This window comes from Citrus clementina, unplaced genomic scaffold (assembly GCF_000493195.1).
Source record: "Citrus clementina cultivar Clemenules unplaced genomic scaffold, Citrus_clementina_v1.0 scaffold_1, whole genome shotgun sequence".
Lineage (NCBI taxonomy): Eukaryota > Viridiplantae > Streptophyta > Magnoliopsida > Sapindales > Rutaceae > Citrus > Citrus x clementina.
The window spans coordinates 3,462,248-3,487,954 of NW_006263303.1; the positions used below are offsets into that span (position 1 = coordinate 3,462,248).

Sequence of the window (25,707 nt, forward strand, 5' to 3'; positions counted from 1 at the left end):
TTCCATGTGCCAAATTTCATTCTCATCTGTTCACCTTCTACGGAGACAAAACCCCTTTGCTTTGTTGACTACTACAATCATTACATACCAGTTTTCGGAGAAAACGCCTACAGTTTAGCAAGCGTGCGGTGTTTTAAAATTCAACTACATTCTTCTTCTCCCAAAAATTAAATCAACTATTTTTTTTTTCCTTCAAGGGTAGCCATTCGGAAGATTGCATTGTTATTGTCACTCAATTTTTTTAATTAAAATTATATTTATATTATGTATATCATGTTCGTGGATGTTGGATATTTGCATAAATATTAAATTCCTGTTTGTTTAATGCGTCTAAATTAATAATAAATAATTTTTGCTTGACAATATTATTAACGCAGAATGGTTGCATAGGATAAATAGGGTATTTTTAGAGGACATAATTTAAATTACATGTGTCCGTTTTAAGAAGGACATAATATATCATTTCAAAAATTGCAACGAGATCAATCAAATCTAGAACAATTAATGTTTTTTGCCTTGTGGATAAATCGAAAAACTCTACTTTTTTTAGTTATTTTCTTATTTTTCTTGTTATTTTTAGGATTTTTATTTTTTCCTAAGTATTAGATTTGCGTACTCTCTGTTTTTGTTTTTTTTTTTTAATTTAGATTAGGAGAATTTTATTATAAAATAATATTTTAAATTGCCTATTTTAATAAATTCGTAAAATTTAGTATTAGTATAAAAGGGGCTCAAAATCTTAATTTTATTCATTCAAGACTTTTCCAATTAAATATTCATTATTATAAACTTAATTTCTCTAATATTTTAATCTTTTACGTTTCTACATCATCAATTATTATTATTTTTTTCTTTAGTTTTCACCGCAATATACCAAACAAAACAGAAAAATGAATATAGAAAGTGAAATTAGATTACGATCGAGCCACCTACCACTTTTTTTTTATAAGTCGCAAATTTAATGATGGACCTAAAGCCCTCAACTTAGGTTAGCCTATAGGTTAGAACAACATTTATGTTAATTAGAATTTCACCTTCAACTTGGTTATATTTTATATTATGAATTGCTTTAACTTATGTTATTTTTTAATTTAGACTTTCAAATGTTAGGGAACCATGCATTAGCCCGGTGATAAATAACTTTCGACTATTTCATGTGTATTTGTGAATTCTACCCTCCCTGAATTCAATTTTTCTAAGTCCATACTTATAATATGGCTCTTAATAAATATAAGAGGTTTGTGTATATCTCTAATGGTGAATATCAATAAATTTATTATATTCGTATACAGACAATGTAATTTTCATCAATCCTTTATAATAATATTACCAGAAACAATATCATTATTTTATTCGAAACCCTCCGAATCTAGCCTTTGCCAAATCGTCAAGCTTCGAGTAAGCCATAGTATTAATTAGTAGTTCGACCAGTTGAATTCACTCACACATGACATCGAAATAACACACACACACACACACACACGTGTCTCATACATGGGTCATTATTCTAGATATGAAAGCATATTTTGTAGCTATTATCTTCTTAAACAATTATTGATTTGGGACATATCTATGAGATAACGAATTAAATTTCTTCAAAGAAGGCTGCTTTTACGTTTCTACTTCTTTTATTCTTTCTCAAAATCTTCCGTCAATTATGTGAGGCTAGTAAAAGCAAGGAAAGATCATTGAGAGTCACTTTCTTGTCTAATTACAAAGTGGTATATTAATTAATTATATTATATTATATTAAAAAAAAAAAAAAGAAAGCTCTTTGTGGTAAACATACTATCCCACTAAACAACAGATTCTTTATATTTAAAAAAAATAATTAATTATCATGGGATTAAGATACAAATTAAGTATTTCAACTATTATAAAATAGAAAATTACAAAGTCTTCTGTGTTAGTCACCATCAATGAAAGTAAATCTGAATTTTGATACTACATTACAAATTCACTAATAGTTTTTTTTTTTTCACATTTGTATCAACTAGCCACTTTTGTATTAACACTATTAAATAATTTTAATAAAATGACATTTTTACCCCCAAATAAATTAAAAGACCATTTTATTTTATAAAAAACTTTAAAAAATAAAAAATATAATGATAAAAATATCCCTAAATTTAATAAAAATAAATCCCAAAATTAGAATTTTTATTTTTAATAAAAATTATTTTAATATAAAATTATAATTATAAAAATAATTGCAAAATTTTGGGATTTAATAAAAATCTCCTAAATTATTAAAATTTTAGGATTTATTCTTTTAAGAAATAAACTCAGTTATTTTAATAAAATTTTACAAAATTATAATTTTTTAATAAATAAATTCATTTATTTTTATTAAAATTTTGTAAAATCTAAATTTAGTAAAAATCAGTTGAGCACTTCTATTTGAGATTTATTTTTTTATTAAATTTAGAGATATTTTTATGATTATAATTTTTAATTTTAAAAATTTTTATAAGATAAAATAGTCTTTAATTTATTTGGGGTAAAATTATTATTTTATTAAAATAATTTAATAGTGTTAAAACAAAAGTAGCTAGTTGATACAAATGTGAAAATAAAGGTGGTGCAAAGTAAATATTAAAATTTTATAGTTGTTGAATGAACATAAGAAAAGATAAAGATGGTGCAATGATAAATTTTTTTTTAAAATATTAGTAAAAAAAAGAAAAGTATCTCCTACGTGCACACAAAAGCACTCGAACACTTTTGGCGCATTAATTTAACAAACCAAAGTCCAAAGGAAATACCCAGTCCCCATATACGATTAAGAGGTACATTAAAGGAATCAATGGATATGTTGAAATTCATAAAAGAGTTACTACACTAGTTTTCATGGACCAGTCAACTGTCTAGAAAAATTCTCTTTAGTGCACTTTAAATCTCGGGTGTAGATTTTGTTTCTGGAAGCAAATTGAAATATTGGACAGAAAGCACTGGGCCAGTTAGATAGGCAAACGACCATTAAATACAATAGATTACTATTCTTCAAGATCCAGAAGGAATTGACAAGAACCGTATACTCCTTACGCTAATTTGACAAGTAGTTTACTGCGTTTACTAAGTGGAATTATAGAGGAACGAAAATTATAGAGGGACAAAATTAAAATAAGTTGTTCATTTAAATTATAATAATCTAAATCGGAACGAGTTGTATTTCTTTTAATGTGTTCACTTTGTATTGGAATTAGAATGAATTATTTTAAGTTATTAAAATGTTCTTAGCTAATGATAGTAGTTATATTATTTATTTAATAATTATGATGACTATTATTTTTCTATTGTTATTAATAATATTGTCAATAATAATAATAATAATAATAATAATAATATATGTGACAATAATTAATTATTATTACCATTATCATTATTATATTAATATAAATAATAATAATAATGAATATGATAATAATAATAAAAAATTAATAATTTGTTTGAACAACACCCAGCAATCAACACACCATAAGACGGGATTGCGTGCGACGATGGTGTGCAACAAGATTAGCATTAGGCTCCACTGCATTTGATTGGATTGCGTGCATTAGGCATAATATTGTCAATAATAATCAGGCAATTCCTGAAAATGAGCGATTAATCCTCATTCTTTTATGAATCAATCTCTCATTCTTCATTTTCAAATTGAGGTAGACGCCAAGTAAATATTATCAATGATTCTGATTCTTCGTTCTAAAAAATAATATTTTCTATAAATATAATTTATAGAAAAAAAAATCAAATAATGCTTTTAATGCGACATAACAAATCTTGTATATGAACTTTAATAGGATATGCGTAGAAATTTCGTCTTTTTCTTTTCTTTTTTTAAAGGTTATCTGCGTTGCATTATTGTTTCAAAATAAAATAATGATACAGCCATAAATTTTTGTATAAATTTATTTTGTATAAATTGATGTGGCATGATAAGATTGGTTGAATTAAATATCACTTGGCCCACATGATTTATTTTTATTAATTTATATTTTCATTCAACCAATAAATTAATGTCACGTCAGTTTGTACAAAATAAATTTATACAAGAGTGAATTTGTGGCTGTATCATTACTCTTCAAAATATGTTGCTCTCTTTTGAAAATTTGAATTGACCAAGTTGTGGGTCACGTTCTCTTAGTCAATGCACAACCGCTAAATGCACTGTTATTTCAGGAAAAAGAAAATGAAAAAACAATTAATCAATTATTAGTGGTTGAAATTTCGTATCACTTGCCAAGTTGCCACGTGCTAATGTGACCGCATCGATAATGACAATATTAAGTTTACGTCAGTGCCCCCTTTGCTTTGACTGCAAAGGCATTGACTTTGATAATTTTAAGCTCATTTTAGGATCCGTTTATTATCTGATGGTAATTTACACTGCACCACTTGTTGTTTGGTATAAACATCTTATATGAATTGTACTTCATAAAAGCCACCTTTCAAGTCCCAAGTGATTTCGTTTTGCACTGACAACAAGTATTAGGCTTATATTATCTAATTTATCTATATTATTTTTAAAAGGTCGATGTGGGTAAACTCCTAAATAATTTTTTTAGTCCTAAAATCTTCTTTAAGATTCAAACATCAATGGCTAAAAATTGAAAGGAAAAAAACTCAAAAACTATTTGATCAGACTCTTAAAAGTATTATTAAAATATCAATTTTATTTATGAAAACTTAAAATACTAAAGTGACATTTTTTTTAAAAGAAAACATTCATTAACCAACATAAAAGTTCACAACCTTATTTAGATATAAATTATTACATGTTCCATTCAAAATAATTTTTCTTAAAAAATTTAGATGAAGATGAGAAACTTCATATCAGTAAACACTAATCCTTACATATCTACATTGTTAGTTGAGCTATGTAGAGGGGGTTTCATCAAAATCACAATTATCATGCCAACTACCTTTAAAATTTGTCCAAACAATTGTTACATGATGTATACATACAACATTATACATGAGAAATCATAAATGAATCATGCATCATTAGACAATAAAGTGCGAATTAACCCTACTTTAGCTGATTATGGTTACACATAAAATACAAATCAAAGCCAATATTACAAACTAAATTTGTAAACTTATCTCATAGAAGTATTATTTTACATTTTAGCATAATCTAAACTTTATACTTGCAAGTTTCGATAAAGTTACACAATATTATCGTATAAGCAAAATATGTCATAATAAAGATATTTACATAATAAATTTAAGGTAGGATCAACTTATGTTCATTTGATTTTAGTTCTCTTTGCATTTATTTATTTAATTATTTGAATCAATTTGAAGTTTTTGCCCACCCCTAAATAGTTATACCAATTATTCATCAAGAAATAAAGAAAAAAATATAATGATTCTAGTTCATCACAATTATTATTTCTAATGAGATGAATATTTCATTATTGTTGTTGTGTTTGGAAATAAGAACAAGATTTCAGGTCAAAACATAAAAAAAAAAAATTCAACACTTGATTCAAATAAAAGAATATATAAGCAATCTTGATAGAGCTTATACATTCTTCAAATGAATTTTTGTTACTCATCGCTCTTATATCTATCCATTAATTCAGTTATAAAGAGCAAAAATTAATTTCTTAAAAAAATAAAATTAAAAGAGAAGTACAGTTGAAAATCTTTCTAAGGTGAAAAGATGAATTTACGCATACGGCGTCAGCATTATGTAATGGTCAAAAGCAGTCAATGGGCTTATCTGAAAAAAAAGAAAAGAAAAGAAATTAAATAGACATAAAGGATAGATTTTTACAAACTACAGCGTACAGCCAAACAAGAAGGGCTCTAGTGTAAATTACCCATTATATATTTTGATATCTGATTCTTTTCACACGGCAAATCACTCAGATGGCCGGAAGCCGCAGAGCCAAGCGGCTCAAGCAGAAGCTGGCTAGCTGCTAGTTAAAGAAAGCCCATATCTAGTTCAAAAATTACAGAACTGCCCCAATATTGAGCTAATATGCTCTTCGCTTTCAAGATTTTGCTTAAGCACAAGACTAATGGTAAACCTACCACTCCGAGTCCGCTTCCAGAGCAGCCGCCGGTAGGTCCCGCCAAAATTTGCGAGTTTTGCATCACCATTTGCTTTTCACGTTGATTTATAAATTAAAAAAAAAAAAAGAGGACTTACGATAACAATGCATATGAAACATGAAACTTGGTGCTTGGAAATTAAATCTATGCGCCATTGACCCCCAAAAAAAAAAAAAAAAAACTTACTCCATCGAACCTAATAATTAATAATTGCATTAAAGGAGATTTCATATAAATATAATTTTATATAAAATTTTGGTAAAATATTTTCTTTGCAGGACCCACATGTAATGATACTTGATTTAGTTCATCCGTGGTGGAAACATTTACACACTTAAGTTGACTGATCGAAGACGAATAATCATTACTTTCTCAGTGGCAGTGGCACGCATGTAATTATAAATGTTTACAATGTCATTTTAGTTTCTCGGGACCTTATTTATAACCTCGGACTCGGAGAAGGCGATCTATTCGTACAACAAAATCTCAAATGCCCGTTGCTTCCTGTCTTCTTCTTTCCCGGCAATAAAATACTAAACCAGCCTGAGAAACTAACTGAAACAATCCGAAATGTCAAAAGTAGCCTCAGTATTTCCAAAAATACCAGTCACTCTGATTCTCCTTGTTCTTCTGTCAATACCCTTCGAAGTAATTCCCCAAAGCCCAAACACTGAAGAACGAACGATCCTCCTGAACCTCAAACAACAACTGGGCAATCCACCGTCTCTCCAGTCCTGGACCTCCACGTCATCACCCTGTGATTGGCCGGAAATTACCTGCACCTTTAATTCGGTCACCGGAATTTCGCTCCGAAACAAAGACATCACCCAAAAAATCCCGCCAATAATCTGCGACCTGAAAAACTTAACCACTATCGACCTTGCCAGTAACTCCATTCCTGGTGAGTTCCCAGAATTCCTTTACAACTGCACAAAGCTTCAAAACCTTGACCTGTCTCAAAACTATTTCGTGGGTCCGATACCATCCGATGTTGACCGAATTTCGGGTCTCCAATGCATAGACCTTGGAGGCAACAACTTTTCGGGCGACATACCTCGGAGTATCGGCCGATTATCGGAGTTGCAGACGTTGTACCTCTATATGAACGAGTTCAATGGCACATTTCCGAAAGAGATCGGAGACCTGTCCAATTTAGAAGTTCTGGGTTTAGCCTATAATAGCAATTTTAAGCCTGCAATGATCCCAATTGAATTTGGAATGTTAAAGAAGTTGAAGACTTTGTGGATGACCGAAGCGAACTTGATAGGCGAGATTCCGGAAGCTATGAGCAATCTGTCAAGTCTTGAAATCCTGGCATTGAATGGTAATCACCTGGAGGGTGCTATTCCTAGCGGGCTGTTTTTGTTAAACAACCTGACCCAGTTGTTTCTTTATGATAATATACTTTCTGGTGAGATACCAAGTTCAGTTGAAGCTTTGAAATTGACTGATATTGATCTTTCAATGAACAATTTAACCGGTTCAATTCCAGAAGAGTTTGGCAAGTTAAAGAATTTGCAACTGTTGGGCCTTTTTTCTAATCATTTATCAGGAGAGGTGCCAGCAAGTATAGGTAAAATTCCTGCACTGAAAAAATTTAAGGTGTTTAATAATAGTTTGAGTGGAGTTTTGCCACCAGAAATTGGCCTTCATTCCGCGCTTGAAGGATTTGAGGTGTCAACTAATCAATTCAGCGGACCGTTGCCAGAAAATTTATGTGCTGGTGGTGTTTTGCAAGGGGTGGTGGCTTTCGAAAATAATCTCAGTGGGGCGGTTCCAAAATCGCTTGGAAATTGGAGGACTCTGAGAACTGTTCAGCTTTACAGCAACAGATTTTCTGGTGAGCTTCTACTGGTCTTTTGGACAACTTTCAATCTGTCAGCTTGATGCTGAGTGACAATACGATTTCTGGAGAGTTACCAAGCAAAACGGCGTGGAATTTGACAAGATTGGAGATCAGTAACAATCGGTTTTCAGGTCAAATTCAACGTGGAGTTGGGTCTTGGAAGAACTTGATTGTTTTCAAGGCAAGCAACAATCTTTTCTCTGGTGAAATTCCGGTTGAGTTGACTAGTCTTTCTCATCTCAATACTCTACTGCTTGATGGCAATAAGCTTTCAGGCAAATTGCCATCCCAGATAGTCTCTTGGACTTCACTGAATAATTTGAATCTCGCTAGAAATGAACTTTCTGGTGAAATTCCTAAGGCTATTGGGTCTTTGCTTGTCATGGTCTCCTTAGACTTGTCAGGGAACCAGTTCTCAGGTGAAATTCCGCCTGAAATTGGCCAGTTGAAGCTTAACACTTTTAACTTATCCTCCAACAAACTTTATGGGAATATCCCAGATGAGTTCAATAACCTTGCATATGATGATAGTTTTCTGAACAATTCCAATCTCTGTGTGAAAAATCCAATCATAAACCTTCCAAAATGTCCCTCAAGATTCCGCAACTCCGACAAAATTTCTTCCAAACACCTTGCGTTGATTTTAGTTCTTGCCATCCTTGTTCTTCTTGTCACTGTATCATTGTCCTGGTTTGTGGTTAGAGACTGTCTTAGGAGAAAGCGAAATCGCGACCCTGCAACATGGAAGCTGACCTCATTCCATCAATTGGGTTTCACAGAATCAAACATTTTGTCAAGTTTGACAGAAAGTAATTTGATTGGAAGTGGAGGCTCAGGGCAAGTATACCGGATTGATATCAACGGTGCGGGTGAATTTGTTGCTGTGAAGAGGATATGGAACAACAGGAAGTTGAATCAGAAGTTGGAGAAAGAGTTTATAGCTGAAATTGAAATACTGGGCACTATTCGGCATGCCAATATAGTCAAGTTGTGGTGCTGTATTTCAAGTGAGAACTCAAAGCTTCTTGTATACGAGTATATGGAAAACCAAAGTCTGGATAGATGGCTTCATGGGAGGAAGAGAAGCTTAGTATCAGGATCAAGTTCTGTCCATCAACATGTTCTTCATTGGCCAACAAGACTTCAGATTGCCATTGGAGCTGCACAAGGGCTGTGCTATATGCACCATGACTGCACTCCCCAGATAATTCATCGAGACGTAAAGTCTAGCAATATCTTATTGGACTCTGAATTCAAGGCGAAAATTGCAGATTTTGGTCTTGCCAAGATGTTGGCTAAGCAAGGAGAGCCTCACACAATGTCTGCAGTTGCAGGCTCTTTCGGTTACTTTGCCCCAGGTAACAAATATTCAAGAACTTCATATTTTTTATAGCTTTCAATCTCAAAAGCTGTTTTCAAATTATAACATCCCTTCAACGCATCTCTTTTATTTGCATTGCAGAGTATGCCTATACAACAAAAGTGAATGAAAAGATAGATATATATAGCTTTGGAGTGGTACTGTTAGAATTGGTGACAGGAAAAGAAGCTAACTATGGTGACGAGCACACTAGTCTTGCTGAGTGGGCGTGGCGACACTATGCAGAGGAGAAGCCTATCACTGATGCATTAGATAAGGGGATTGCGGAGCCGTGTTACTTGGAAGAAATGACCACTGTATATAGACTAGCACTCATCTGTACAAGCACTTTACCATCTTCCAGGCCTTCCATGAAAGAGGTTTTGCAGATTCTTCGTCGATGTTGTCCGACAGAAAATTACGGAGGGAAAAAGATGGGTAGGGACGTTGATTCTGCTCCACTTCTTGGTACTGCTGGTTATCTGTTCGGTTTCAAGCGTAGTAAGAAGGTGGCAGCAGAAGAGGATAATGGCCTGGCGTAAAATGTCTGGTGCATCATAAACCATGAAATGGCTACGTAGGGTTTTTATTGTATGTAGGTTGAGAAGTATATTTTTGTAGGTAATGTTTGTATAGTTTCTTAATTCAAGTCCTCGTAATATTTCTCCCCGTTCACTCTCACACGTGCCCAATACTTAGCAAATTGTCATGCCAATACACGACTCGTACACTTATGTTGCACAATAGGTTTCATACTTTCATAACCAGATGACGAACGAATCAGATATTTAGGTCCTCAACTCAAAACACTGTTCCTATTATATTAACAATGAAATTTGTGTTCAAATAAATAAAAATTTATTGAAAAAAAGGTAATGGACTTTCTTACCCTATTTCTATCGTTTTGGGACAGATTGAAGAAAGAAACTATATTACAAAGAAGCAAGTATACATAGGTACAAACCGTTGTCATTGTAAAACCTAAAAAGGTACAGAATTCACCCTCACAACCCAACATCACATCTGACTGGCTCTTGTTTTATATACAAGTCCTCCTTCCATACATAGACGGAGTTACACCTTCCATGACCACGAGAGCAGGAAACAGCTCAACTGGACAAGAAGTCTTCACCACACCAGTGTACTTCAAGAGTTCCTTGGGAGCTTGGAGAAATCCCTTAACTCTTAACAACAATAAACTAAAGACTCACAACAAGATACACAGTTCTGCGCATGGTTGAGTGTGGTCCCATTTGGCAAAGCTTGCACCTAGTTTCCCCACCATTTCGATGGGAAGAAGATGGCACTCTGCAAAACTCTGCATTAAATGAGACACTTACCATGAAGCTAAATCCCTCTTCCACCATAGCTATTATCTTACCGTATGAGTCACATCTCACACACCATTCTGTTGTCTTCGAAGTCAACCTGTGACAAAAAGCAACAGGGACCAAAAAGGACAGCAACAAGGGATCATAATTTGCACAAATAAATAGTGGGTTTCTAAAACACATGCCTTAACACCAGCTTCTGCAAAGATTCTGACCTAGCTCCATCATAGGATTACACCGTGGCCCCCAGTGTACTACTTGGCTAGATAATACAAAAGAAGAATTAGTGGATTTAGGTTCCAAGCAACATGTTAGTGACAAAGAAACAAGAGAAAAGGTCATGTATCTGATCCTCAGATACAAAACATAGTGAGGTTCTTAATCACAGTTACTGGAAACATAGCACGAGGTGGTGCAGGACCTGCCACCACATATGCACCAGTCTGGAAATCACCCAGCCAAACATTTAGTGCGATGGAGTTAACGGAAATTAACTAAAAAGGGAACTCGCAACAATTTCACAGCTCTAAATCAAGATTTTCATACGTGCTAGTCTCTGTGACCACGGTTTACCTAACTAAACAGAAGAGCAGTGTGAAAAAGCAAAGTAAAAGAAGCATATTTTGCAAACTGTTACACACACAATTTAGAAAATGAATCTGAGAAAATCAAATGAGATTGGAAGTTAGATTCAAAACCTCTAATTCCTCTGTCAAGCTGTTGTGAAAGACCTCACAGGAATTTAGACATCCATTTTCCGAAAGAGTATCCAAACTAGCAACACAGTCATCACCCTGCAAAGATCCTTGATTCTCACTATCTCCAAAACTTCCAGAGTCACTCTCTGCCATCCACTCAATCTTAAACATCCTCAAACAAAGAAACTCACCTCGCAACTGAGGTTCTGAGTGCAAGACTTTGACTCATATTCCCTACCAGCAACTTCTACAACAGTCATCTGATTACATGGTTTGACTAATTCTTGATCTACCTTAATGGCCACTCCTTTCACATTTAACAGACTCCCGGAGGATACAGTATCTACACTATGAATTTCACACCGACCAAGCAACCCTGGTTTAGAAGGTTCCGCCAAGTCAGATGATTCTGATTCATTGTTAATGACAGACAAATCATCTACAAGCGTACATTTCTGTTCATTTAAGGCAACTGATTCATGATTAGCAATTCCATCCAATTGCATGTGGGCTGCCATGGTATCTTTTTCACTCACCAAATGCCCACCAGCTGACATAACCTCAGAATCGTTAGTTGAATCCCCAGTTGTCTTTCCTGGAGAAACAGGCTGTGGTACTTCTGAACTAATAGAGGCCCGTTTAACACTTTTGTCTGGCCTCACCTCCTCCATTTCATGTTCTTTTTCTCTCTTAAGATGTCTTCCAGAAGAACCAGACTGGCACATTTTGACATCTTCACAAGGCTTTCCAGCCTGCTCATTGAAGTGTCTTGATGGTCGAGGCCGTTTATAACCATCAGGGAAAACAAAGGAAGGGAGCTGCCTTCTGCGTACGTGAGAAACATAAATATCCATCCCTGGTTTCCAAAACATATACATGCCAATCTCTTCTCTGAAATTGTCAACCGTTCCTCTAATATCAAACTGCTGGCGTTCTTTACCAGTGACTCCCTCTTTCCTACGCAAGCCCATAAAAAAGGCAGAATTTGGGCATGGTTTGGATGGGTCTATGTATTCATTAGGATAAGGATGGCATTGCAGCAACCCATTTGTATCTCGCTCTATCTAAATAAGGACACATGGAAATTTAAACAAAACAAAAAAGAAGGAAAAGTTAGAATAGCTATCATGAATTCTTTGGAAAGTTGGCTGTAAAGCAGTGGCATAAACCCATTTTGACAAAACACTTTCGAAGACATGTCCTTTACCTTCAAGGTAAGTTGTCTAAACCGAGACTCCACCCACCCTTTCCAAGTTAGTAAATCATCAGCATCTGCTGCAACAATATCAACCTGCAGATAGTTCTTGTATGCCTCAAAGAAAAGATAAGGCTCGAATAGAGCACTCCACTGGGCCTTGTTCAGCTCAATTTCCTGCGTTGGGAATAAATCACTAAGGATGAAGCATCAATACCCAAACCTATGCAGCTATGGAGGCAAAACTTATAGAGTATGCTCTCACCTCACAGATCCTGTTACCCCACTGGAACTGCTCCGTCATCACTCGAAGAGTACTTAAAGAGACATTATAACTAGAGTTCATACAAGGATATGCTGGAGTTATTATAGGCATATGATGAGATCGGTCCCGGGGATTTTTACGAGGATCCCACACTGAGAACCCTAGTTCATCCTCTTCTATTGGACACAGCATGACAGGGTTTGGCCAACGCCACTGTGTATACACTCTAAAAAAACGAGAAACTAGCATACTAGGAATTGCATTGGGATAAAGTTGGCACACGCGTGCAACCAGAAGAGCCCAATTTACACCACCAAGGAATCCAGTAACCTGCACACAAAGAGAGAAAGAATTAATACACTGTAATGAAGCGAAAATGACAATGAGAATGAAAAAACAAAGAGGTCACTTCTCTTACGTTTGAATAAACGCCACGCCTTTTAGCCCAGAACTTCAGACATCTGAGCGTCATGCGAAAGTGCTGCAATTTTACAACGGATTAAAGGATGTTCAAATCAATGATTAACTAAATAAGTCCAAATGAAGCGCATAATATGTTCACCTCAACGTTTGGAACATGTTTGAGAATTTGATCCGCAACCCTGCATCCATTAAGACTTCGAACAGTTTGCTCATCAACATTATTAAGCACAGACATTTGCGAAATGTCTATGTCCTGTAAATAAGTCAATTTCGGAACTAGAATGACATCAAAGCAAATAAGCAGCAACTATACACCAACAATAGTTTCAGTCAATTAAAGTAAACAATTCCCCAATACAAGAGTCACAAGGTGATGGGATAAGTTGAATCCAGATTTAAGATAAAGTAATAAAAAAAATAAAGTGAACAAAAGTATTCTGAAAAAAAAATTAATTTAAAAAAAAAACATAAATTAGAAACTTACTTCTGGAACAACCAGAAGAGAAATACTTGCATAAAGAAGATCAATGGAGATTCCCTGGAACTTGAATTTCATAACTGGAACATGAGCATCTGGAATTGGTTGAAGTTCACTAACTTCTTCCATTTCAGCCAGTATATCATGCAATATAATGAAGAAATCTTCCTGAAGAAAATCTCCACGTATTAGTAACGGCCAAGAACCAGGTGTTTAGATTCACCAGAACCTAAGCAGATTAAATAGCCCAAATCTATTACTTACCTCACGACTCACATAAGAAGGCCCAACACATAAAGCATCTATATCTGCCCCTGGACCATGTGCCTGTCAAAGTGTGTCAGTAAATGTCTAGATAATAATTCACTGAAGAAAGACAATGTTACTACAATATGGGCATTACATTTAGGCCATTATCTCTTCATTACCATGCTTCTAAATTGCTAAGCATATAGAAATATCAGTTTCTACTTTCTGGTAGTATCCATAAAGCAAAGTTCATATGCCACCAATGGTGAAATTTAAAAATCCAGCTGTAGACAGTGCATTAATACTAAGAGAGGATGATAAAAACAAAAGAAAAGAAAAATCCTCAACAATAATAAAGAGCAAATAAAGAATCAAACTTACCCCCAAGCGATAAGACCCAAAAGTAAAAATCACAGCATTTGCATCCTCCACCATCTGATCTGTATATCCCCTTTGGCAAGTCAATTGCTTAACCCAAGCTTTTACAATCTACAACAATAATCCTTTAGTCTTAATAGGGAATTAAAAAAATATTAAATATTAAAATAAACACTCAATTAATTAAAGCATAAACCAAGTTGTTCAAGCCCACTAGTTAGTTAATCACAAGTAAGCAAATTCCTAAAGTAGCATTCAAGTAATGCATAATAAAACCATGCTAGTAAACTGATTTAGTACCAAAATGTGAAGCATAAAATTAGTATATTGGGAGTAAATGGACAATTAAGTACCTGATCCAGTTGGCCAATAACCTCTTTTCTTTTAGCATCTTCTTCTTCGCTCGCGTACAGACTGGAATCAATCAAAAACTTGCAACACTATCACAGTAAAACAGGACGACAAAAATCAGTTTTTTTTTTTTTTAAATTAACTTTCTCAAGAAATAAAATTAAAATAACTTTTAAAAAATAAAAAGTAATTTACCTTCTCCAATTCTATATTACGTTGAAAATCAGCTTCGGTGGGCTCAGCAACAGAGATTGGTTTGTTGATTCCGTACCTCAAAGAACCCGACATTTCAGTAACCTAATCACAGCAAATTGCCAAAGGCAAAGGCTCCCAATTGAGCTAAAAAAATTGGCATACAATTCCCACAATTAGGGCGAAAAATTAAAATTCAGCTAATCAAAGCTGAGATGGAGGGAATTTTAATTTTTACTTTTTTATTTTTTGAAACAAGTAAATTAAGGGTCAAACGGATCTAAAGTCGGGTTTAGAGAGATGGGGCAAAACCAGATCAGAGGAGAGAGACAAAGAATGGGGATTTTGGTGGGCTAAGCGGTTTTAGATTTTTTTTTTTTTTTTATAAGGGTCTTAGATTTGTATTAACTTAATTTATATTTGTATTACTTTAGGAGTTTATATTAGTATTTACTTGACGAAAATTGAGTAGAGTTTTTTTTTTCCTCTCTCTCTTACTTCTGTACTGCGCTTTTTTATTTCTTCGTGTGTTATTACTTTCCAATTTATTTCATTTAATACTAATATATTATATTAATTTATACAATTATTATTTATATAAGTCACTTAAAAAATAAATAATTTATTGTCATAATAAATTAAACATGCAATACCTTTACAAATAAAATCTGATTAATTTATCCATTAAAAAATTATATTTTATCTTTTAGTCTTGTACAATTAGATTTATCTTTTAACCGTGTAGTTATTATTATTATTATTATTATTATATCATCAAAACATAATGAATTATTAAATTTTAACACAAAGAAGGATTAAAATGTCATTTTTGTCGTAAAAAATAAAAGAAAAATGAAATGTCAAAAATTGAAAAGAAAAATATGCTTAGAAATTCTCCAATAATTATGTTTAGGATCCCCTATCTTACGGCTAATGTAAGATGCAACCCTTACATAAATACTTACATAAAGAGTGAGTGAATCTCACACATATTCTGTTTATGTTTATGTGAGGGATGTACCTTCCGTTAGTCCGTTAGTCGTAAGATAGTCTTTGGCTTTATGTTTGTGTTTTATTGAACCAAAAGCCATCACTCAACGTGAAGCGCTCACGCCGCTATAACTAATACAAAAGCCGGAGCACTTCCACTTTAAATTTATCCTTCGTACGTACCAAAGATTAAGCCTACATGCTCCCTCGCCTCTCCTCTGTACTCCGCACTCTACCTTCCTCGACCGCTCCAATGGCGCGTATAATCTCACGCGCAACTCCTCTACCTCTTACCCGTACCTCGTACGCCGCCATTTCCTTCCTCAACTCACCTTCCATCTCTTACAAAACGCACCGTTTGGATGCATCTTCTCCATCGAAGTCGTCGTCGCTATTCGGTCGGGGATTCCGCGTGCTGTGTAGAAGAGAAGAGGAGAGCGTGGTGCGATCGTCGAGAAAGGTTTTTGCTGAACAGAGAGGGTACCGCAAAGTGCGGAGACGAGTGGCGAAGAGCAAGCAGAAGGAATTGGAGCTCAATGTCAGTATTTGCATCGAAGACGAGTTGCCTGATGATCCCGAAGTATTGGTACGTATTTTATTTATTTTACTTTAAGGAGATAAAAAAACCACGTATTCATTGTTATGTTTGTTCTTATAAATTTGAATTTCAATAGATTAAGCTCATGTTGCGGTATTTTCTGCTTAATTTTTTAAAACACAACAATTAAAGTCCTACGTAAACACTCACCATTACTATTAGCAGCTGCTATGTAAGTAATTTTACTGGTTATGAAATTGAATGCCATCGGTACTTGGATGGAAATGCTGGGTGTACCACTTTTAGAGAGTGGAGAGTGCGTTTATGCATATTATACCATGTGTCGATGAGTTAAATTGTTACCTATTTTAATCGCAAATATTTGCTGTGAAGATTGGAAATTAAATGTCGATTTGTCTATAACCAGCAGCCAAAACCATTGTTTAGGCATATTCTTTGTTGATTCATTTTGTCAATTGTTCTTGTGTCTTATTTGCAAAATATTTTTTTTCTTTTGTACATGCTGCAGAATATTGCAGAAATGCTTCGTCTTAATGCACCAACTTTAATGAAGTTAGCATTTGATAGTTTGAAAGATTCGACATATAAAACAAGAGATACTGCCATAGAAGATGCTGGTGGGTTTGAAAGCATTGAGTTGTCTATACTCTTTTGCAACGATGAGTTCATTCGTAAACATAACAAAGAATGGAGGGATGAGGACCATGCCACTGATGTTCTCTACATGTCACAACATGTCCCTGAACTCAAACTTCCATTGGTTTTTTCTTTATGTCATGCCAAATATTGTGTATCTGCCTATTCTGGGGTTTGGGGTGGAGTGGAGAAAATTGTGTTGGAAAGACATCTTTCAGTCCAATATTTCCTTTTTAGCTTATGTTAGGTGACATTGTCATTTCTTTTGAGACTGCTGCAAGACAAGCAGAGGAAAGAGGGCACTCACTTCTTGATGAAATACGCATCCTAATGGTTAGTTAAGCAAATCTTTTATTCAGCAGCTGCTTTGTTTTCACTTTGCTAGTTTTGTCATGCTGGAGAGAGTTATCTTATTCAGCATATATCGTTTTTAAAAAATGAAGACTGTTCTTTTTGCAGAGACAAAAGCTAAATTTATTTATTGGTTTTTCCTTCATGCCATGCCAAAGATTGTGTATCTGCATGCTCTGGGGTCTGGGGTGGAGTGGAGAAAATTGTGGTAGGAAGACATCTTTCGGTCCAATATTTCGAAAAGTCTTGGGTGGAAAGGAAAATGATTGATACAAAGTGCTTATGATTGTGAAACCAACATAAATATTCAAGTTGAAAACTCAGATGGTGATTATATCTTTTAGATCTTTCAGTTAGATGCAAATTCTCTTTATTCAGTTAGTAGCTGCATATGAGTTGTAGGGAGTGAATCTTACAGAGTAAAAGTTAAAAGACAGGAAAAAAGAAGGCAGCCTACGATTCTATAAACCAAAATTCAGCTATATCTTCTGCGATATGGATGGTGAGAGTGCTTTTTTCCTTCTTATGTTGAATTGTTGCTTGGTTGATGAAGGTCATGATTTTCCAATGTTGAATTGAAATTTTTAAAATAGACTCGTCCAGCTGCTGTAAGTGCTCTGAAGAAGGTTGATTTAGTTGGTAGAGATGGCATTATTTCAGAATTCGCTCCAGGGGTTTTTATACAGGTTCTCTTTCTTGTATTTTGTGTTTTTCAGCATGAAGATGTTTGTGAATGTATATCTGTTATTATACGTTGTCTCTTGTTGGTTGTTTCTATTTGACTGCAGGGATTGCTCGTCTACAGTAGACAGGGTCGGGAAATTTTTAGAAGAAATTTAGATCGAGATTTCTGCAGAGAGGTAACATGTTAACATCTATGTGTGGTCCTAGTTGGGATTAGTTTCAACTTCAATGAAAGTTTGGCTATCTTTTATATTTATCTAGTCTAAGAAACTCGAACAGGCAAGTATACTTGTATGTGTGTTCTTGTGCATGTGCGTGATGAGTGATGAGTCTATGTTGTCTTTTTATCACATGGACATGATATGTTTCTGTATTACAATAGCAAGCCGTGGCCACTTGCAACTTTGCAATCAATTGTTCCAAACAATATTGATATTGTCGTTTGAGGCCTTATTTTATGTAATTTATTGAAATGCAGACTACTTCATTGCCTGTAGTGATATCATGTTTTAGTTGGTGGTTGCTGGTTTAGTGCATTACGCTTGAACTGGCTCTTCTTTTGACAATAACAGGTTTTGTATTTTTGGCGGCTGCAAATAACATTGGATATGATTACCTTTCAGCTTTGTCTTTAGTAGTATGAGTATAGGGTAGGTTGGTCTTTTCCTAGTATCTTGTAAATATGAAGAGGAGAGAAAAGTTAAAAGTTCCTTTCTTTTTAAGAAACAAAAAAAAATTATTAGTGAAAGAAAAAAGAATTTGCAAAAAAATTTGAACAAGTAATAAAAGAGAAAAGTATAAATACATTTTACTGTTATTTTAAAAATAACTGCATTCCTGCCCATTTATATTGCAATCAACATGCTTTATCTTTCCGTAGAAGAAAGGGATTATGAACTTTAATATTCATTATTCAAATCAACATTCTATCAGTCCTTTAAAAATTTATACGAGCTCATAAGCATCCTATTTAACATTGGTGCTACTGTTTCCCCAAAAGAATTGGTGGATGGTGATTGACCATCAAGACTATTGATGCAAGAGTCTTTAGCATAAATTGAAAGATAATTCTTGCCTATATTAAAGTGTAATTGCTTACCTTTCAACTGCAGATAGGGGTGGGCATTTTCGGGTTTGGGTCGGGTTCGGATCTATCCAATCGAATTTTGGGTTGATCGGGTTAAAAAAGAATTCATCCAAACTCAACCCGAAGTTATAACCCGATCCGAATAATCGGATCAGGTTAAATTCGGGTTAATTCGGATCGGGTGAAGCTGCTGACAGATCAAATGCAAAATATTTTATTTTAGCGCTTAATCTGCTTAATCTATTAATTAAAAATAAAACAAAAAAATCAATTCATACTTATAATTTAAGCTTCCACGGACTTAATAAATTAAGCTTCAAAAATTTCCATACAAGAATTTCCCTCATTTTATTATTAAACAATACATATACTTAGCAATTAACAGATAATATATAATATATTATTATATACCATCATAACATCAAAAAAGAAAAGAATTTGGGTTGTCGATTCGCGGTGGAACTTGGTGATGGTGGAGGCTGCAGCAGCAGATCCCGCAACAATAGATCTGGTAGGTATCCAACAACAGCAGATTCGGTAGCTACGGATGTCGCGGAGCAGTAGATCCGGTCGTGGGTTAGGTGGCTGCATGCGCTGGCTACACTTCCTCCGTTCTCTTTTCTGCGTTTGTTGCCGGCTGCAACTTTGCTTTTGGCTTTTGCGATGTGTGTGTTTGTGTGTGAAGTCGTGAGTGTGAGGATGTGATCTGTGAAGGCAGTGAGATATGTTCGTGTGTGGCTGTGTGCGTGGGTTATAATTTGATTTTGTTTTTTATTTGTCAATTTTTTTAGCCAATTGTTTTTTAGTTGTGACTTTGTGTGTGCCCATGTGTGTGGTCTACGGTGCGTGCGTGTGTAATGTGTTTAGGTTTAGTGAGTTTTTTTTTTTGTGTGACCCGATCGGGTATTCGGATCGGGTCGAGTAAAACCCGACCCAATCACAACCCGATCGGGTTTGCAATTTTTCACTCGTTTGGGTTTTAATAACAACCCGAACTCGAACCTTTTCGGGTCGGGTTGAGTATTTTGCCCACCCCTAACTGCAAGCATATCAGTACTCTTGGGAGAATAAGGTTCCTCTTATTACATTCTCTGGGGATCATTGTCTAACTCTATTTGATCATCCGCTTGTTGATTCACTGCATATTACATATCATGAGCCAAAGGTACGTGACATTTCTTTCTCCCAAATACAGTTTTGCTTCTTATGAACCACCTTTTCACAAAAGATTTTTACAGGCAGAGATCATACCTGCTATTGAGGATCTCTTGGCAGCTGCTGACATACAGGTATACCTGGATATAGAATTTCATGCTTATAGGCAACCTAATACTTCCTCTGCTAGGATGCACATATATTTTTAATTTGTTATCTTCACTAAGCACTGAATGAGTTGTCGGTATATGAATTAATAAACCGATGAATTAATTTGTATCACTATAGGAGCGCTTGAATGAATTGTCGGTATATGAATTAATAAACCCTATTATAGATTTCGCAAACTCTCTCTACTCTTGTCTAAACTTTCTCTGTTCTTTTCTAAACTCTCTCTGCTCCTTACGATCAGCCTCAGCTTCTGACAACGTCTTATTCATCATTTCTTTCATGTCAATAATTGAACAATCAATTCTTTCTATTTGACAGATAACATCATCATGGGAAAGCTTTGCTTTTGTTTGTTACCAGAAGCAAAAAAAAAAAAAAAAACTTTACGTATAATTTATTAAATTCTATATTTCTATGTTTGAAACAGTTAAAATGTTGAAAATCGCATATAACCTCTACATCACGCGAGTCGTCAACTTTATATTTGTCGTGAGCAGGTGACTGATCATCCACTTCATATTTATCACCAACTGGTGTCTTATTTTTGTCCTCTTCGATGGGCAACACGTACATGTTAGAGTGATGCTGCAACGGAAATAACGGAAACAAATTATACAACTTGCAATTGTTAGAGATTGAATGATAACATTATAATTTAGTTAATTTATTAATTAATTGAATAAATTACGTTAAAAAGAAAAAGAAAACTCTGGTAAACATACTATCCCACTAAACAATGATTTTTTATTTTTTAAAAAATAATTAATTATCACAAGAGCAAATTAAATAATAACACATTTTTTATCGTATCAATTGAGATACAAATTAAGTATTTCAACTATTATTAAATAAAAAATTACAAAGTCTTTTGTGTTAGGCACCACGGTAAAAGTAAAACTGAATTTTGATACTACGTTATAAATTCACTAATAGTTATTATCAAAATTTGTTTAATTACCTTTTTTTTTAAATATTAGCAAAAAAAATTCTCTACTACATGCACACAAAAGCACTTGGAACACTTTTAGTGCATTTATGATTTAACAAACCAAAGGAAATACCCAGTCCCCATATACGATTAAGAGGTATATTAAAGGAATCAATGGATATGTTGAAATTCATAAAAGAGTTACTAGACTTGTTTCCATGGACTAGTCAATTGTCTAGAAAAATTCCCTTTAGAGCACTTTAAATCTCCAGTGTATATTTTGCTTCTGGAAGCAAATTGAATATTGGACAGAAAGCACTGAGCCAGTTAGATAGGCAGGCGACCATTTGCCTAAATACAATATATTACTATTCTTCATGATCTAGAAGGAATTGACAAGTACTGTACATTCCTTACACTAAATTGACAAGCAATTTATTACCCTTCATTAACGGTGCGTTTACTAAATGGAATTATAGAGGAATGGAAACCATAGAGGGCCAAAATTGAAATAGATAGGAATAAGAATAGGCTGGAATAGGAATTGAAAATTAAAATCAAAATAAATTGTTTACTTGCACTGTAATAATCCAAATTGAAATAGGTTGTATTTTCATTAATGTGTTTATTTTATCCTGAAATCAAAATGAATTACTTTAAATTACTAAAATACCCTTATCTGTAGTAGTTATTATAATTCTTATTTATTTAATAATTATGATGATGATGATGATTATTATTATTATTATTTCTATTGTTATTAATAATATTGTCAATAATAATAATATATGTGACAATAATTAATTATTTTTATTATTAATAATTAATATAATAACAATAACAAAAAAATAATGTGTGATCGGCAAGTGGCAATTAGCACACCATAAGATGGGATTGCTTGCGACGATGGCGTGCGACAAGATTAGCACAAGGCTCTGCTGCATTTGATGGGATTGCGTGCGACCACTAGCTCTACTGCATTTGATGGCTGGCATGCAACGATCATTGCTTCTGTCTGTTATCAACGATGCTGAAATCGATTTGTTACAATGATTTTTATTTTTAACTGAGGATAAAATTAGAATTATGAATTTTGTTAAGAGACAAAAAAGTCATTTCTAGAAATGAGCTAATTTCCATCCCCATGAGAATCAGTTTCTCATTCTTCATTCTCAAATTGAGATGGACGCCACGATTTCAATTTCGACTCTATCTTTATTTTTACAAAATAAATATTATCAATAATTCTAATTCCTTAATTCAGAAAATAAATACGCCATAAATATAACATATGAAAAAAAAAATCAAATAATGTATTTAATGCGACATAGCAAATCTTGTATATGAACTTTAATATAATATCCGTGGTAATTTTATCTTTTTCTTTTCTTCTTTTTTTTTTTAAGGTTATCTGCGTTGCATTGTTGTTTCAAAATATGTTATTATCCTTTGAAAGTTTGAATTGACCGTCACGTTCTCTTGGTCAATGTACAACAACAAAATGCACTGTTATTTCAGGAAAAGGAAAATGAAAAAACAATTATTAATGGTAGAAATTTCGTAGCATTTGCCAAGTTGCCGTATGCTAATGGGTCTAGATATGTTACAACAGTTGTATTATACCATTTTTTTTTTTATCTTTTATGATAAATTTTCGTACAACTCTTTCTACTCATTTTTATGGCAATGCTTATGTTACATTATATGTAACAAACAGCCAATGCATATGGGTGGTTAGATTTTGATATTTCTTAATCTAATGGATGAAAATAATTTTAACCTAAAACGAGGTATGGGTGTAATAGCTTTTTACAAAAAAATTTATTTTGAATCACATATTTACTTATTTTTTCAAATAAGTCCTCATTAATTTTGTATAACTAAATGATTTTGTTAACCATCTCTTCTACATTTATTCTTAAAATTTTTAAAAGTTTTTACTATATTTTTATAAAGATCTAAATAATTATCATATTCATAAAGGTTTATAAATTCTGAATATATATTTGCACATGCATTTATAATTTCTTATCTCTCCTGAGAATAAACTAGATTTTTTTTCTTATATATATATATATATAATCTAAATTTAGCATCTTGAATTATAAGAGATATTAAATGTCATAAATATATTATGACTCTAATAAATTACTAGAAAGATGTTGCAATGAATAAATCATTAGAATCTCTAATAATTTTACAAAATATATAAACTAATAAATTACCACATTCTAACTATATACAAAGAGGATTTTCTTATGAAAAATTTTAATCATTTGATTCAATCAATAATTCAGACATGCGGGAAAATAATCAATTAAATTGAATTTCACTATATTTATAAATAAATTTACGTTCCAAATTTATTTATAAATGAAATAGAAAAAGCAAACGATACCACATTCTAGCTATATACAAAGAGGATTTTCTTATGAAAGATTTTAATCCTCTGATTCGATCAATGATTCGAACATGCGGGAAAATAATCAATTAAATTGAATTTCGCTATATTTATTAAATAAATTAGGAAACCCAAATTTATTTATAAATGATATAGAAAAAGCAAATGAAATGTTAGAAATTAATAATTTTAATAAAAAAAATATAAAACAAATTAAAAAGTTAGGAGATCAAATGAGTAAAAAATTTAATAAAGTTAAACAATTAATAAAAGACTTCAACATTGAAGATGATGATATATTAAAGTAAGAAATCATTAATATAATGAATAAAAACTCAATAAATATAAGATTAAACAAGTTAGAGATTCAATAGAATAAAAACTTGGCACTTAATTTGCTATAAATATAAATGAAAAACTTAAAAAAAATTGAAGTACAATTGCAGTGCAGCTTGGCTGTAGCTTGGGGTTTAAAATAAAACTTTAAAATTTATTAATTTTTTCATAATTATTAACTTTTCTGAGGATTCAAATATTTGTAACTGTAACGTACAGTTGATGTAAGATAAGTTTTGCCCATTTTTTATTTAACATTTGTTTCGTAAGTACTAAGTATTAAACTAATCTTTACCTGCATCCATAGGTATATTTTAATTAGCACCTTACATTATTTCATATTTCCCATGGCCGCATCAAAACAACCCACCTCGAATTGCACAACTCGTAGTTTCTCTTTGAATTCCAGCTTCAAACCCTCATCATGTACCCAAAATCAAAATTCATTTAGTGGGAGCTTTTTCCCATGATAATCTCTTTCAATCAAACGCTGGTAACAAGGAATTTGAAGGCGGATGCGATGACCTTTTTCGTCAATTTCAAACTTTTGCGAACAATTCCAGTAATGGCTCATCTTCGAATTATAGTTCTACATTCATGGTATCGGGGATTTCGGGTTCTAATGCTTATACATATGATGATGACGACGATGATTTTTTGGGTTGAAGATAGCCAAAAGCGATGACGTCTCTGGGGTCGTTTGTTTCGCCACCAGAAGAGTGATTCAGTTGATGATTTGTTGGGTGGTTTTGGTGCTGGAGCTGATTCAAATTCGAAAATTCCAAAGCAAAATGAAGCTGGTCTGGTTCTGATGATTTGATACCTGGCTTTGGTGTAGGGGTGGGCATCGGATAGATCCAATCCGATCCAATCTGATTTTAATTAATTCGGATCAGGTTCGGATTTGAACCGTCGAATCCAAGCGAATCCGTCTTCATCACAGTCGAATCCTTCTTCATCACGTCCAGCAGAATCCAAATTCAACCAAGGCAAGGGAAACCCAGCTGCCTCCGACACAAATCGACCGAAATCCAGCCGCCGAGCCGCGTCTTGATCGCCTCCAGCCGAATCCAAACCCGAATCCGAAACCCAGCCACGTCTTGAACTCTGCATCACGTCCAGCCGGCCAGTTGTGCGCCAGACGCGGATAATCCACTAGTTCCAAGCAACTGACAGCAACTTCTTCATGGTAATCAATTAATCCCGACGCAACTTCCCATGATTTGTGTTGGAAACTTTGAATTTTGTACAGTTATGCATTATTGAGCAAACAACTTTAGTTGTTTGACCATTAAGAGACGCCTCAGTTCTTAACAATTCCTTCTTAAAATTTTCGTCAACGTCGATGGTTAAGTGCTGTTTTTCACATGTTTTCAATTTGCAATATATGGAAGATGTTAAATTTTCATGTTGATATCTTTGTTTCAATTGAAAGATTTTTATTTCTTTTTTAACGGTTGCAGATTGCATATTGTTCGGATTTGTTGTTCACAAATGGATAATGAAGTTGTGCTTGTGTACACACTGGATGAAGCACTTAATCATGTGGGGTTCGGGAGATTCCAAATTCTTGTTCTTGT

At 33.6% G+C, this 25,707-nt stretch overlaps 4 protein-coding genes across 7 annotated transcripts; 3 read left to right on the top strand and 1 right to left on the bottom strand.

The window, feature by feature from the left end:
• The first annotated feature begins 6,510 nt into the window (after positions 1-6,510).
• On the top strand, positions 6,511-9,944 carry LOC18055025 (receptor-like protein kinase HSL1). The gene is given in 3 exon segments (XM_024178266.1): positions 6,511-7,936; positions 7,939-9,267; positions 9,372-9,944. Coding segments are annotated over 3 exon segments (3,072 nt in total). The 5' UTR covers positions 6,511-6,633; the 3' UTR covers positions 9,812-9,944.
• A 239-nt stretch (positions 9,945-10,183) lies between these two features.
• On the bottom strand, positions 10,184-15,216 carry LOC18055027 (nuclear poly(A) polymerase 4). Of its 4 annotated transcripts, XR_002903984.1 has the most exons (14): positions 14,833-15,216; positions 14,640-14,726; positions 14,290-14,397; positions 13,924-13,986; positions 13,666-13,827; positions 13,321-13,434; positions 13,177-13,239; positions 12,759-13,088; positions 12,506-12,670; positions 11,490-12,362; positions 11,299-11,394; positions 10,816-10,862; positions 10,651-10,697; positions 10,184-10,577 (listed from the first exon to the last, which is right to left on the bottom strand). XR_002903984.1 is itself a non-coding variant. In XM_024178268.1 (13 exons), the coding sequence occupies exons 1-12, from the start codon at positions 14,923-14,925 to the stop codon at positions 10,833-10,835; spliced, it is 2,184 nt and encodes a 727-aa protein (XP_024034036.1). In that variant the 5' UTR covers positions 14,926-15,216; the 3' UTR covers positions 10,184-10,697; positions 10,816-10,832. The 4 variants fall into 4 exon arrangements, 2 of the variants coding, with proteins under 2 accessions (XP_024034036.1, XP_024034035.1); XR_002903983.1 differs by having other exon boundaries at positions 10,651-10,862; XM_024178268.1 differs by having other exon boundaries at positions 10,184-10,697.
• Positions 15,217-15,955: 739 nt separating this feature from the next.
• On the top strand, positions 15,956-17,347 carry LOC112101573 (endoribonuclease YBEY, chloroplastic-like). The gene is made up of 2 exons (XM_024192275.1): positions 15,956-16,405; positions 16,887-17,347. The coding sequence occupies exons 1-2, from the start codon at positions 16,019-16,021 to the stop codon at positions 17,259-17,261; spliced, it is 762 nt and encodes a 253-aa protein (XP_024048043.1). The 5' UTR covers positions 15,956-16,018; the 3' UTR covers positions 17,262-17,347.
• Positions 17,348-17,474: 127 nt separating this feature from the next.
• Positions 17,475-20,612, top strand: LOC18055028 (endoribonuclease YBEY, chloroplastic). The gene is made up of 5 exons (XM_024192276.1): positions 17,475-17,867; positions 17,959-18,051; positions 18,154-18,225; positions 20,182-20,301; positions 20,375-20,612. The coding sequence occupies exons 1-5, from the start codon at positions 17,865-17,867 to the stop codon at positions 20,498-20,500; spliced, it is 414 nt and encodes a 137-aa protein (XP_024048044.1). The 5' UTR covers positions 17,475-17,864; the 3' UTR covers positions 20,501-20,612.
• The last annotated feature ends 5,095 nt before the right edge of the window (positions 20,613-25,707 follow it).